At 40.5% G+C, this 15,492-nt stretch overlaps 1 protein-coding gene across 4 annotated transcripts in view; it reads right to left on the reverse strand.

Moving 5' to 3' along the window:
• The window catches only part of LOC147873823 (transformation/transcription domain-associated protein-like), an 18,433-nt gene continuing 2,941 nt past the window's right edge, over window positions 1-15,492 (reverse strand). For 2 of the 4 annotated variants that reach the window (XR_015535023.1, XM_087348324.1), the window contains one exon: window positions 1-15,357. Coding sequence is in view for 1 of the 4 variants with exons in the window: in XM_087348324.1 (XP_087204450.1) it covers window positions 15,307-15,357 (51 nt within the window). In the remaining 3 variants the exon portion in view is untranslated. The remainder of the gene's footprint in view (window positions 15,358-15,492) is intronic. The other 2 variants (XR_015535022.1, XR_015535021.1) reach the window with 2 other exon arrangements.

A 15,492-nucleotide genomic window follows, 5' to 3' on the forward strand; every position in this document is an offset into this window, starting at 1 on the left:
TGAGGCTTTAGTTATTTATTTTCAGGTGAAAAACAAGTTGACAAACAAGTTACAGAAAAAGACTCCGGACACCTGCAATTTCCCACGATGAGGCGCAGGGGAGGACGGGGAGGGGACCTTGAGACACGATGCACGTGCACTGAAAACAGGGGATCCGGACATAAGGGCTATAGCGATCTAATCAGCGCTGAACGTGGCAACGCTCAGCTACTTAATAAGTGCGTAGAAAAACTTACCAACTACGACTCGTAATTAAAGGACGGTGCAATCTGTAACGATCTGCTATGCATATTATTCCTGACTCACGGCGAAAGATTTGACCTCGGCAGTTCTGACCTCTGTAGAAGTCTGAGGGTTGTAAATCTGTGGCTTCAAACCGACGCTGCTTGATGCCTCCATCGTCAGGGCGATAAGACGACGTGATGATGGAGGCAGGAGGGACCTCCTACCAGACTTCGCGGCGCTACAACGCAGAAGACGGGCGTCTTCGTACTCCCCGCCGTGAGAACGTATTCTAGCTGAGAAAACATTTTCCTTATGCTCTGCGCGCACTACCAAGGTCAAAGCTTTTCTCGTAACAGGCGACAAATCTCCCACAACATTTTCCGATTTAACGGGCTGTTCTCCATTTAGGTTTCTCCGGTCACGGAGCACGGAACACTACGTCTGTGTGTACGTGCTCCATCACGCTCTAAATTTATTTAATTATTTGACTGTACTTTGTAGAAGCTTCATTAAGTTACATCGCAGTAAATTTTACACGTTATTATTTTGAATATTCGTGTTGCATTGAAGTAACGAAGACGACAGTGCATAATTGTTATGATACTTTGACATTCGGTCACAAATTGTCCGGATTTTTTATAAGCATACATTTATTTTAATTCGTACTATCAATTGCCCTGTTTTACATCGAATCTAATAAAAGTAACATAGAAGTCTAGTAACGCGAATACACGTCCACCAACACAACACGAGCAAGTCTTTCGCGGATGAATCTTAACTTTAATTACTGCACAAAAACACGCAGTACGCCTCTGACCTTGAAATTGAGACTAACCGTAAATGTACAGAGGTCAGGACAAAAGCAAAATCAAACACGGAAAAAGCTAATTTTGTTCTTAAACGAATTGAAAAGGGAAGTCATCAAGACGCCGCCTGAGATATTTACTGTAACTAAAATGCATTCGTAATTACCGTGGCACAAAGCACGAAACTTTCTCTGAACTCTTTCGAATTTGGATGATTCCGTTGTCGTAATGGAGTTCCAATTTCGACCGCACAAAACAGAAACAAACTCTCAGAGACAGAATCGAAACAGACGCCACGAGGAATTGATAAAGATGAGGCAATGAAATGTATCAAAGGCGACATTTTAAGCCCCTGAAAATATGACGTCAGGTGGACTTAAAACACAGCTCTCAGTCCAGTATCTTTTATACCATTTTACAATTCATAATTTCAGTTAATACTAACAATTTATCTCGTAAATAGTGACAGAAGTTTTAGCAACATCAATTTCAAAACAACATTTACACAGAATCAAATACGATGTACTAAGTACTAAGATTTGTGTTCATCCATCGCTCAGCGTTTCAGGAGCTCGCTTTGTTTCTAGGATATTGAACGACAGAGAAACAGCTGTACTGAATACATTGCACCACAATTAGAACACACGAGAATTATGTTTAAAAACACACGAAGGTTTGCTCCTAATATAATAGTCAATGCTCATCACAATTTGCTATGCGAGTGCGACGTAGGAGACCTTGGTAGCACGAGATGAAAACGAGGTGATGGTGGCGCCTCTTGTGGAACTGGGAGGAGTCTGGAGTAAGGCGCTCGGTTTTAATTACGTGTTTTTGGTAGTCGCCGTGAAGGTATTTTTACATTTAATTTACTCTAAAGATAAATATTATAAACTGCGTAATTTTAATGTGATTTGTATTGATACTGCTGGAATAAATTGTGTTAACTGGACAAAGTTAAAATTAACATTTTACTGGACGGTAAAGAGGCTAATTGCACTTTCGAAACAAATATATTTTTTTTTAAAAAAACAACATTTCAGACGCTGGCTCTGCTTACATTATCCTGTAACACTAGAAAAACTCACTGGATGCAGCTCGTCTCAATCCCCAGGAAGTATCCAAAAACATGCATCAAGTTAACAACAAAACTTCGTGATGATGAATTGTTGAAGGCGTAGCCCCTCTGCTCTGTGTTCTGGACGTCCTGTGCTCAAGAATTGGACTGCGGATGAGCTGTCCTGGTTTTTGTTAGTTCCTCCAGGTACCTGCAAGCGTAGTACCTTCCGATAAATCACAGATTTACGTACATCATTTTCACAGAATGTCAAAATTCAAATTGAGCTAGTGATGACACGAGTTACCTGAAACCTTTTGATGAACATTAAGCCCTCCATTCCACAATTCTTATACGTGACGTTAAGGCAAATGTTAAAAGTATTCTTGTGATAAAAGTCGAGTTAAGTGACTCATGTATAGTTAGAGAAATTATTATAATAATGAATATTTCAGACATTAAATTTCAGAAACTGGATCCAGGCACTGCTATTACTACAGACACGTGAATAATTTCGGAAAGATTCAGAAAATCTCTTCGGTTAACATTCAACACGTGACATCGCTAACATGAAAATAAATTTAAGGTTGCTAGGTTACAGGTTCAGACTGAAATGGCAGGATTTGTAAGAGGGAACTTCTTGAAAAGCTAAATACTGAATGCATTTGAAGCTGTGAACGAGGGCTTGGTGACCAGGAAATTATTTAAAATTATCAGGTTCATCCTGTTTGGCCAAGGAACGATGCATCCCCATAATTTCTAAATTACCAGATTCACGAATACAACTCTGTGGTCACACAACAGAGGTTTAACAGAAGTTTGTATCATCACACTTCCGTTGCTTGGCCAAAATATCAAAACGTTCTTTCATCATTCCGAGCATTTTTGGTCACCCTGTCAAATTTTTCAATTCTGTACATTCATGAAAGCAAATAATTGACACTTTTATAAGTGCCACAGAGTGTCACAATTAAGAAACCAAAACAATCCCCCTCGTCTGTGTTTTTTAAAGACCACCCATTAGTCTCATCGTATCCGTCCGCGAGTAATTGTCCAAATTACCCGAACCATGTTAATCAAAATCGATGAATCACAACTTCGTAAAATACTGCCCGGACATTTCCATTATAATTTCCACGTCACTTATGTGCATAAGTCGACTCTCCTATTCAAATCCTCACAACCTGGAGAAAATAAGACAGACGAACACGTGTCAATAGGCGACGCGAAATAACATTGAAACGTTTAAAGGACAATTAACTTGGGCAAATCACGAATCATAACCGCACACAGACGAAACAGTGTGACCAAAATGGACGGATTTCCGTCAAAGTAAAACCTAAAACCAATTTCGGGCGTGCATCGTTCTTTGTTTCACCCGCTCGCCACGTTGAGGCACAGGAAATGAGCGGGACCTGTAACAAACAAACAAACAAACAAAACGACTTCTGTAAGAACGGCTCAACAATCATACATTGGAAGTAAGAACACGAACTCAGAAAACTTACCTGTGCTGTTCGTTGACTCCGTGACTCATCTCTTCTGCTGTGCGCATGCGCAGAGTTCAGTAGCCATTTATGATTGCTCATTGCAGTTGTCCGTTTTGACAAGCGCAACTTCGAAGCGACACGACTGCAGGCCATCCACTTCGGCGAACGAAAACGCGGACTAAAATTTATCGAGCTTTTACGACGTCGCAATAAGATCGGAAATGAAACGAGAACACGAAATTCAGATTTGTCGCGCTGGAATGACGGTTCACTGAATCGAAGAACGAAACGTCGGAAACGAGGACCAAACAACGTCGAACCTCTCACCCACCTTTATTCTGTCACTTACCTTTACGCCCGTGCAAGGAGTTCGCCTTCCTGAAAAAAATAACAGCGACACGGATTCGCGGCCCGGAACAACACACGAAACTCCTAATTTGTTCAAACCAAAGCGCGTTATTACGTCGGCGAAGTTTTCGTCGTGCAAAATCCTAACTCCGGCGCCAATTCCGCGATTCTCGCGGACAAACGAAACGCAAAATGTTCGTGTAACTGATCTGCGTTCGATAACGCTGAATTACGCTTTCTTAAGAAAAAACACAATCGATGTCTTTCTCTAACGTCGAATAACCTGTAATTCAGTTCACAGAATAAAACACACAACAAAACATAATATTTCTCTTCAGAATTCCTGACAATAAATAACCTTACAGATTCAGACAAATCTTTCAGCACTGAAGCGAAAGACTGAAGAACCAAAATACGTATTTTGGCTTTACTGAATCTTTTTCCTTGCAATGCGATTTGTTCACAGGAAGAGAATGCAAAAGTTCTTTTTGTCTGTCTCTCCTTCTCGCATTGATTTCATTGGTCGTGCCGACCGAACCTGTCAAGTTGTGCACCCTGTGATAAAAAAAAACACACACAGAAATATCAAACCCTCCTAACTGAACGTCCATTGCCATGGACACAAAAGCTAAGTGCACGCGACCTAACTTGGGCACCTATCGGGGAGGGCAGGGAGGACACTTACAAACTATAAAAAAAGTATAAAGTGCACAGGGTTGCCAACTTGACCTTAACCTAACATGCCCTCAGTCGTGGCGGGCGCCGCGTCAAATACAAGTTGCCTGGCACGGACCGACGTGGTTATCGTTGGCAACCTGGGGCCTGGCCGCTCTGATAAGACCGTGCCGATGCTATGGCGTACAAGATCTGCCGCGAGCACCCAGCCCATCCTCCAGCGGATGGGTCCTCGTCCACTAGGGGTTCGGCCGACACTGGTTTTTTCTCTTAACTTTACTGTTTGCGCGTTGCTCCTCTTGCCATGGTCCCTGGTTCTAAGTCTCTCGCTGGCACAACACAACACAACACAACCACAAATACTCAGAGGGCCGCTTCACTCACACACAGACTTTACACTCTTTCGAAACTCTGAGCCAATCTTTACTGAACACTAAACACTTCGAAATCCCTGACGAGCAAATATTCTCTTATATTTCCTGGTTTATCGAAAATCTTACCGCAATGACCAGAGCCTGCCTGCCTGTAATACACCGCGCGATATAACTACGAAATTTCGACATGTCTGTTAGTTCGCGATGAATGCGTGCGCCATCGAATTCGGCAAGTTATATGATCGTGTAACATGGCCTTTTAGTGTGAGAACATCACAGCCATAAACAAATCAATATGGTTACGATTGGCTGGGCATTTAGACAGCATACATAACACGTTGCGTATAAAATATAAGCTGTGGGGGGGGGGGGGAGGCTCTTCAATGGACAGACAACCAATTTTAAAAAGATTTGTTGCTGATGTCTGCAAATCTCAATTTAACAATAACAAAACAGTTTTGGTTTTCCGTGCTCCGTCCACCACTGGTTGCATTCATAAGCTCCTCTGATCAAAAACCTCCTCTTTGCTTGGTTTCGTGATTTTATTCAGTTTCACATAGCGAAGACGGCCGTCCGATGTTTGGTCAAAATGAATTATTTAAAGTTTTGATTCCGGGTCCATGGAATCATCTTTTCTAGCACAGAACAAATTAGAAAACTAAGGCAACGCCTACATAAGTTCATACTCTACAATAACTGAAATTATTCTCGACTCGAAGCATGATGATATAACAACGATGTATCAGTTGAAGGAGTTTCATTTATTTTATTCTTTCCTGTGATTACATCAAGAAGGCCACGCCCAAGGAATTTGAAACCTAGCAGAAAACTTTTACACGGAAACACGTGACACGAGCTAAGGGGCCTCGGAGTGGAGGAGAATATTATTAAAACGGAGTTAAGATCCGAATTTAAGTTAAATGGTTCGGACTAGGAGTAGAATTTCGGTTTTTCTGGTGACGAGAATTAACTTCCGTGTTCTTTTGTGGCAGTGAATTTCCAGAGAACGTTGTAATGTATGAAGACGTGGAAGAGAATCGAGAAGTTGGAACAGGGACAGAGAGCCTCAGCGTCGAGATGTAAATTAATTAAGAGCTCTTATTGATATGTCAGGATAACATAACACCTGATATGGAAGCTGTGTTCAACATTTGCAAACTTCACTGTGGTAATCCTGACCGAAACTTCAGAACAAAACACATTAAATAGAAGGTTCTGTCCAACTACCCATCACAAGTAACATATTTAGCGACATTTTTAATATTATCATACTACTCTTTATAATATTCCTTGAATTTGTGAGTGGGGACGCCTTTGGTCCCATTTATTTACTGTCGTGATTTCGACTGAAGTTCATTCTTAAGCTCTTTCACGAAACGAAATTTAAAATTTGTCTACATTCAAAGAAGCAACGGATGGCAGGGGCACACGAGAACGTACAAATCATGAAAAGTTAGTGTTCGCCGGCCATGCACACAGAAGGAAAGAATTATTAGGTTTATTAGTGAGTTAGTCATGCAGAAAGAATGATAATTTGTACGATTCGTGTGTGGAGTCTGCCATCAAATAACTTTATATCAATGTTTAATTTACGTGACGTCAGCGGATTTGACAGTTACTGCTCTTACTCAGTCACAATCCAAGAACCTTGGCTATAATGGGGAATAATTTGTTGGTGCAGGCGAACATGTTTCAAGTTTTGTACAAATTCTGAACACAATGAACCGAACTTTTTAAACGCACTGCAGTTTAGACTTCGTAGCCTAAGTAGAACAAACGACGGGAGTTTACGAGGAGATGAAAAGTGTTCATGGTTTCCTATCCTGGAAGATGAAATAGTGGAAGAATTCCTGACTCTATGGATAATGGGAATATTTTACGCGAGAGTACAGGAAAAGCTGCAAAGATGTAACAAATCATTTAACGTGTCGACGTAAAGATAAAATGTAACGTAGTTTGAAGGGGTGGAATGGTGCAGACATCCTAAGAAATGAATTTCACATTTCTCAAGTGTAATTAACTTTTTCATTTAATCACAGGAAGACAATTGTCCGTCATTCTATTGCACGAATCCCAAATCCCAGGATCAGCAAAAGAATTGCCCACGACTTAACTTTGGTACATTAGTGCTCACATCCTTTTGCAGCTTCGAAAATAAAGTATAATATAAGACACAGTGACTAGTTATGCGCTGATAAACTGGATAAAAACACGAAACCTTCTGTACCAGCTCGGGAATCTATCCGAGAGCCTTCCGGATGCAACAAGCAGTGAGCCGAGCGAGGTCATTTTACGGTAATGTCACATGTAAATAGCTGATTATAAATATGAAAACAAAACTATTTAATATTAGCAATGACATCTGAGTGCATCGTAACCCTATTTGACTGAAATGTACTCATCAATTTATATGAAACCGAACTGACATAATATTATCACAATAATTATTTAAGTATCTCCTCAAGTGCATTTAAAATTATTTTCATGAAACTACGACAATAACTTTACAATGGGACCACTGAATTTTTAGACTAAAACATAAGAATGACAATCAACAATTAATGTCCTACAGTAATTTGATTCCCAAACGTTCGCCAGAATTTTGAAGAGAAACTTCTAGAAACTTTGCAAAACTCATTCATTATTAATATGTAATATAATTCAGATCAGCTTGAATATTCATGTCGGAAAAATCAAAATGTCTACCACTTTTGCAACTAATTAATTATTCATATTAATGTGTACTCGGTACAGTTCCTATAGGCTACGCGGATTACAAAGCCACTGGTCAGCAGTAATTTTGTGTACGTGCTCAAAAGTCGGCAAACAAATTTAATATTTTGGAAAAGTTCTTCATTTCTGAATGACTTGAATATTTAATATTTCTACATCGCAAAAAGACGCCATAATGGCTACCAACTTCGCACGTAATTTTCCATGTTGGAATGAATATCGTGAATAATGATTTTGCAATTGTTGACCGAGCAACGTGAAATCAAAGTCGAAGTTATTTCAAATCACGAAACTGTTACGACGTTTTTAGTGAACACTTCTTCATTGTTTCACACGACCTGATTTGCACACACCACGAACTACTTTTTATCCAACTATACAAAGAAAAGTGAAGTAGCTTTTGGACGTTTCCGAGAACATTTAATTTGTCTCTATTAATACGAAATCACAATTAATTTCACGTAAACTATTTAATACAACTTATGAACACTAGTTGCTTATTCTACAATACCAGATTCGTACGATGTAGGCCAAGATAGACTGCAGGCAGGCTCACGTCTCACCCTTACGAAGGCTAATGGCTCTCTGATGCTACGCGATTAAAAAAATGAAGAGCGATTTCGCCCGTAAGATGTCACCCCACCTGACATCCTGTGACGGTTCAAGCTAAATCTAACAAACGGACGGCATTTAATGATCAAAATAATAAGTGCAGACGTCACTAAATATATTTAGTACGCCTATTATTTGGGTTTTAAAGTTCGACACACATAAAATTATATAAATTTTAACCTGGGGTAAGTGACGTTAGAGACCAGACAAGCAAATGGCGCGCCGCGGTTCCCACGCTATGTCACTCTGTATCCCTCCGCTGTTACTAGCCAAGTACCCAATGTTTCAAGCTTTTCAACACAAAGCATTCGCCCAAAACGCAAAATGTAGGCGTTTGTGACACTGCATAAATGCCACTGACCAAGTTTCGCGTCGTAAATAATCCAAACACAAGAGAATTATTGAACATACATTAACTTGGAAACATCCAAGTTTCCCAATTAAAATCTGAGGGCCCACAAAATTGAGCCATCGTAGGTTTAGCTTCATGAAAATCTGTAGCCATTATTCAGTCTTTGTATAAATGTATTCAAATACATTAGGACTGTTCTCGTCACGTTATGAGCTCTAGATTTGACTGCGAAACAAACTATAGAACAGAATGCTTCTTGACAATGTAATAGTCGCTGGGCTATTCAAGAAATCTGACTTCTGGAAAAGTATTCTTGACTTCCGTGGTTTGCCCTATTAGATCACAGCGCATGGAGCATTATATTTGTTATTGACGCTGAGAACCAAGCAACGAACAGGCATCGACGCGCGGCTTGGGAACTGGGCGCTGTGGAATGGGGTTCGTACTCGGCAGGTTACTGGTTTGAATCCAAGCCTGTATGCTCTGCTGTTGTACTTAGTTACTGTGTTTTATGCGGAAACTCTGGATAATAAAGACAGGTGGATGGACTTTCGGACAGGTAGATAGATAGAGATCTGCTCTGCCATAATCTTAAGCTCAGAGGGGGTTCGAAACATTTATTACATGAATAACCATCCCCTAATACATAAAAAGTAAAGATCGAAAGAGGTGTGTTACACATCTAACGCACAGTAAATTTTATTTCAACGACAATTAACATGAAACACCCTGTTTCAGCTCAACCTTCTTTTAAATGGGGGTGGAGTCGCATAGCGTGTGTCACCAAGCAAGCTACCACAGCTGCAGTTTTAGTAAGTTCACTGTGACAAGAAATTCAGGAACGCTAAAATTGTTGAAATAACACGCACGTTGCATTCTGCATTCATGGTCAGTTGCATCGTAACTCAGTAAAGTCCCAAAATTTAAAAAGTTTGCTTGCCGCATTTGAACGTTAAACAGTGAACGAAAGTTCTGACAGCGTACAGAAGTAAAACGCCTGTCGTCATAACCGGCTCTTTTTAAATTCTAAATTACGCATGTCTTTTGAAAATCAGCCTCGAGCACGTGATAAAATAACTCCACCCCACAAAGTCTTCTTGTACCCAATCGGTAATAGTCTCTACAAACCTCTAATTAGATCACGTGGCTAATAAAATATGCTCGGTACGGAATGATTTTCTGGATATGGACACTTGTTCTCGAGTCTTAGCTCTGCCTTCTTCTTCTTCTTTTTATCTTTAAGTTTCATTTTCACTTCTCGGCCTCTTAAAGCCGGGTCCACACCGACGCTCACTGCCATAACATAACAGCGGAAGGCGAAAATGTGGACCCAGGTTTGTGCCCGAAATATTCAACACAGTAATGTCAACGAAATTGACCATGTTTCGCACCCATACCACACAACAAGCAAAATTAGTATTTTGTATACTTTAATCTTCAGGTTCTTAGAAATCAGACGGGAAAACAAAATATTTTGAACTGAGAAGTAGCGAGCATTTCCGGAATTTAATCTCCTCCTAACTTCCTCGTGAGCATCATTTTGAATCGTTATTGTTTTTCCCAAGTATTTGAACTTTGTCGCACTTTCAAAGGACTTATTAGCCTCCTTAATGTCTGTCGCGTACATCGCGGCGTCCGCTACGACGTGGCTGGTCGCACACTGCGTCCCATCCCGGAGAGCGACGTAGCTGGTGGGATATTTCGGGGTTTTGATGGGTTGTCTCAGGGATTCTTAATTAGCTTAGCGAATCGGTAGGCATGGACTCGAGTCTCATTTGGTGTCACGGCCAGTTCATAACCTGCGTGATCGTTGATCTAGAAATGTTGATCCCGCGTCTCGCAGTCCAATCCTTGATGCTTTATGATCCACGGCGCACGCTTGAGATGGCTCCCTCGCCCCTTCCGGGTCTCCCACTGAGGCTTTATTCTCATGGCCTTGTTTCCGTCGGTCTCTCGACTCGCATCTGCTGACATGGGATTGTATCGCTCGCTCTATCCGTGGCTTCAGAGTCCTGTTCTGTCCTGGGTGTGACGCGAGGCTATGACGTCATTTACTAACCCATGCGGCATTACCAGCTGATCGGGGCAATGACCTCCCGCTCGCCGATGTAGTAAGCCATCTTTGTCAAGGTTTACAAAAACATGCCACAGAAATTATGCGACCTTTGTTGCAGAACCGGGCAGTTAACAAACAAATTTTGGAAAAAGAAGGTTACGCCTTTTCATAAGCATAAAATTTTCGAGTTCTTCTCTCTCTGTAGAAGTAAAAGTGCGTAAGAGCTTACATGATTAAGGACTTTCCTGCCTAAGTTACACGTTTATATAAACCAAGAGCACAATACGTCATTTAAATTTATCAAATGAACGCGAGAATTACAGTTGGGAACAGTCACAAAATCTCAAAGTCGTTCTAACGCATGCGCAGATCGGGCCTACATCACGCTACTCTCAACCTGCAATGAGCAAGATATTCTATGGTTCTCGGCTTGTCAAAGAACATCCCACTTCCTTTACTGAACCAGAAGATTCATTATCGTGTTCGGAAAGCCAATTCGCTACATCGAGTCTCCCTAAGATCCATCTTAATGTTATCCTGCCACCTACGCCGAGGTCTCCTCCCTTCAGGCCTTGTAAACACTCAACTCACCCTAACAACATCGGGTGAGTTGCTCGTCAAGTATTTTTCTCTCTTATCTGTCCCACTCCCGTTTTGGGTCCAAACATCTTCCTCAACACTCTGTTCTCAGAGCCCCTCAGTCTATGTTCCTCCCTCAAAGTGAAAGACCACGTTTTGCACCCATAAATACTTTGCACTCAATAATAGCAAACATTCCCCGGATTTAATCTGCTGATGTAGGGAGATAATGAGAGGGAGATTCGTCGATAATTAGGCTTCTAAATCCGAAATAAAAATTCTTCAGAGTTCCCTAAAACGCTTTAATAATGTCGATGTATCAGGAATTGTAAAGTGTTAGAATTATTATTCAGAATATGTACCCCACTTCTTAGCATCGACATATTTTTATTAAGATTCTGGGCCACGAAACACGTTTAATTCCTTTAAAATTGTAAAAAGTTAATTGCCTACTGGAATATTCTTTTATTATCAATGTTGCCGTGAACACACACAAGTCAATCTAATGTTAATTGAAATTGTGTTAAAAAGAAGACAAGTCTAATTCTCGTACACGAGTTCAAAAATGCAGATGAAAACATTAAATGTGATGAACAATAATAATAAATAGGAATCCCTTACCTCAAACTTTGTTCAATTGTAAGAGACCACGACGTCCACCAGCAATGATCGATCTAATCAAAACTAAAATGGAAAGAGTGGAGGGCAGTTTGACAGATTTCTTAATAATTCTTATTTAAGATAAGAAATTGTGATATTCTATATTAGTAAGAATTGCCACAAACAACATATTCCTTCCACCTAACATTTACCTTGTTACAGCTGAACCTAAACGATAACAAGCCGCTGCATCCAGTCTGTACAAAAAGTCATTATTTCATGGTCACCAACTCTGAAATGACAAATGTTCGTGTAAAAGACAGATCAATGAAAATGTCACCTTATATTTTAAACTGCGGCGTAGCTCAGTCTTTTGTGTGGAAGGAAACAATCTTGGATGAAGATAAGTGCAAAATTCCTCTGACAGCATAGCCGAGTTTCCAGGAAATTCCAAAGTGCTATGTCCGTGACATTCCACATGTAACCAGATTCATTCAGAATGGAGTTGCCTCTTTCCACATCCTACGTCATTAGGAACCCTGCTTATTCCAAACTGCATTACAACACTGATATTTAAACACCGCAACCTATCTGCTGTCACACCACAGCGACCAGAATGGCATATCCAGATCACATCAGGTGTTCTGAGTAAAGGTGACAATTCTGAAAAAAAAGTAACACACACATTGCGAAGACAAGTTTACTGCAATTACTGTCATCATTATTGTCATCTTCTTCTTCCAAACATCTAATCTGTCTCACTGGAATCCTAACTGGTAATATTACACAATATCATATTTCAATAATAACTGTTTCCAAATCCAGACAACAAAAATGGATAAAAACTCAGATCATACTGGCTATACTACCAACTACAAAACATCTGTGCCTTCCTGGACAAACACGTAGTAGCTAGTTTTAACACTTTTCTTAGTATTCAAATTGAGCCGAGTTGTTTTTTAACGATTACGAGGACGAACAAGACCTCAAATCAATGTAGAAATACACGAATTCTGTTGGCCAATGTACAAACGTTCTAGGCTACACTTCGGCAAGTTGTCAAATGTCACTTTCATAAATTACAAAGGGACCCTTTTCCCCCGCCCAGTAACGTATCCAACGCAACGAATTATGGTCGTATCACGTAGGAAAATGGTGGGGACAAACGAAGTCAAATCAGATGACAAAACGATGAAGTAAAGCAAACGCGAAAAGCCGTTCAATATGACCTTCGTGACTGTGTGTTCGTAAATAATTTGTTTCAGTTACGGTAAACAAATGATCATTTCCTTGTTAATCAAAGCAACGCGCCATTCATTACGCTAAACTACGTTCAATTTTTCTGCTACCCTTTTTAAAACAATCCGCACACCTACGCCCACATCTTGGGGCAGATTTTTATTCAAAGTCTTGGTTACTCGTATGGTCACATTTCCAGCAATTACAGAAGCAGCAGTTTGCCAGAAGACAACTGCCTGCCTTCTCTCTCTCGCTCCACACCCAATTCACATAACATGATGGAAGGATGACTGTAAGTGCTAAAGAAACTGGCAGGGTGCTGGGGCCACCTACCCGGTCGCAAATACTTAGACATTCTGTAATATGGACGTGGGGATTCCCCACTAAGTAAAGGAGCCACCAAAAATTTCTTACTTTGAGGAAACATCTCTCCATGACACCAGCAGCAGCACTCTCAATGTAACAAGTAGAAACACAACAAAATAAAGAAAGCAATTCTACAAAACAATATTTTGTATCTGACATTACGTCAATAAACAGTTTTACGAGATGAGTTTTAGTGCACGCTGATTACGGAATTGCCAGCATGTCTACACGAGAATTTCTGATTGTGGTCACAATGTTTATTAAGATCCCGGGACCCCTTCAACATCATAATCGTATGTTGATTGACTACCCAATAACAAGATCAATAAAACGTGCAACAAACAAAGCTACGTTCTACCTCCAAGAATCATACGCAAAGGAATCTTCACTCACAGACGGCTCGAACATCTAATATTTTAACAAACATCCTGCAAAAGAGCTGTACCACTTAAAGTCCTCTCCCTTCCATTTCAGCGCGGATTCTTACAGTAGTAAGAAGGTCTAGAAATGAATGGAGGGGAAACACGGGTTTCGTATTGTATGCATTTCCTTCCTGATTTCTGCCCTCTAAAAAATAACTGAGGGTTTTCGTGGGTGCGATATGGGAGCCCAAGATGAGAGGAAGGAGGGGTTATGTAAAAATATATTTATGAGGGAGCAGCCAAGGTGGTCAACGAACACCAAACAGACATCATATATCATTTCATTTCTAGGTCAACAATCTTTAACCAAACTAAATGGTCAATAACTTCAGCCTGTCTCTCTCTCACACACACAAAAACACAATATCTACATTCTTCCTAAGGAACACTCTGACTGACAACACTAACAAATTAGTCTTTCCTAAGCCAAGAACTCTTCACAACCATTTTACAGACATAAAATAACAATCCTGACGAACACCACCACTGGTACATTGTGACCCACATAAGTGGCACTGCCTTTCTATACTTGGTTCCAACCAACCACACCACTCCTCGATCCTAATGCAAATCCCCTTACCCCACTAACAACCACGGAATATACCAGAAGTAATACTGAGCCTCATCACATGTCCATGAGACTGACACCTGACAACTCTCAACTTATGGTTAAGTCTCAAATAAATGGAACCTCTGACAGTCATCTCCATTTTTGCAAGCAAATCCAAATTCATAACAAACACCACACCCCAAACTTACAAGTTTTGTAACCGATCCCCTTGCTCAACACAACAAACTCTCAAAATTAACCAAAAGCACAGAAAATATCCCGGCAGCTCCGCTCACTGTGCACAAAACTAAATTACTTACTCTGGCAAATGCTCACTTATTAATTAGTAAACAGACCACATTAAAGGCTCCTCAGCACTGCACACATCTCACGTGTAACAAAACCTTATCACAAATAGTCACCACCCTCGTCTACAAGCTACACCTAACCTCCAATTTCGATGTCCTATGAACAATATATTCACTAGAGAATCATGAATGCCTCTAGCATACCACAGATACTGCAATTATGCCAATCTCTCACCGCACATAGGTCTTTCAACATATCAAATCTCACATTTAAGTTCACAACATCTAAAGTACCTAATAAAATTGGACAGACTCATCTCTCTCACATGACAACCGCATCAAATACATTCTAATGCTCATGTACTCACACAACGAATGCCTGGTTCAGACTGATATCAGTTTCTTGCGGATACGAGGTTCCTTCTTTGTCCCAGCAGGTTTAATCTTCTGACATCAAGTCGGTCTGCCAACTGTTGCCGCACGTACTTCAACGCTTCTCTGGCTAGCAGTACGCAGGTCACGTGGTGCTCAGTACAATCTGAAGGATCATTCTGTTTCTCGTAATCTGCTACTCCCAGAAAGAGAAAATACATTCACATTCAAGAAATCAAGACATCACACTCTTCTAAGAACACACAGTTTTACTTCACCAAGCAGTTAACACTCCTACCTTAGCCAATGAACAAGCACCTTCCATTTTCAG

The sequence above is a fragment of the Zootermopsis nevadensis genome, unplaced genomic scaffold (assembly GCF_977971745.1).
Source record: "Zootermopsis nevadensis isolate Lab colony 2312 unplaced genomic scaffold, Znev_1.0 Znev_ptg000013l, whole genome shotgun sequence".
NCBI lineage: Eukaryota > Metazoa > Arthropoda > Insecta > Blattodea > Termopsidae > Zootermopsis > Zootermopsis nevadensis.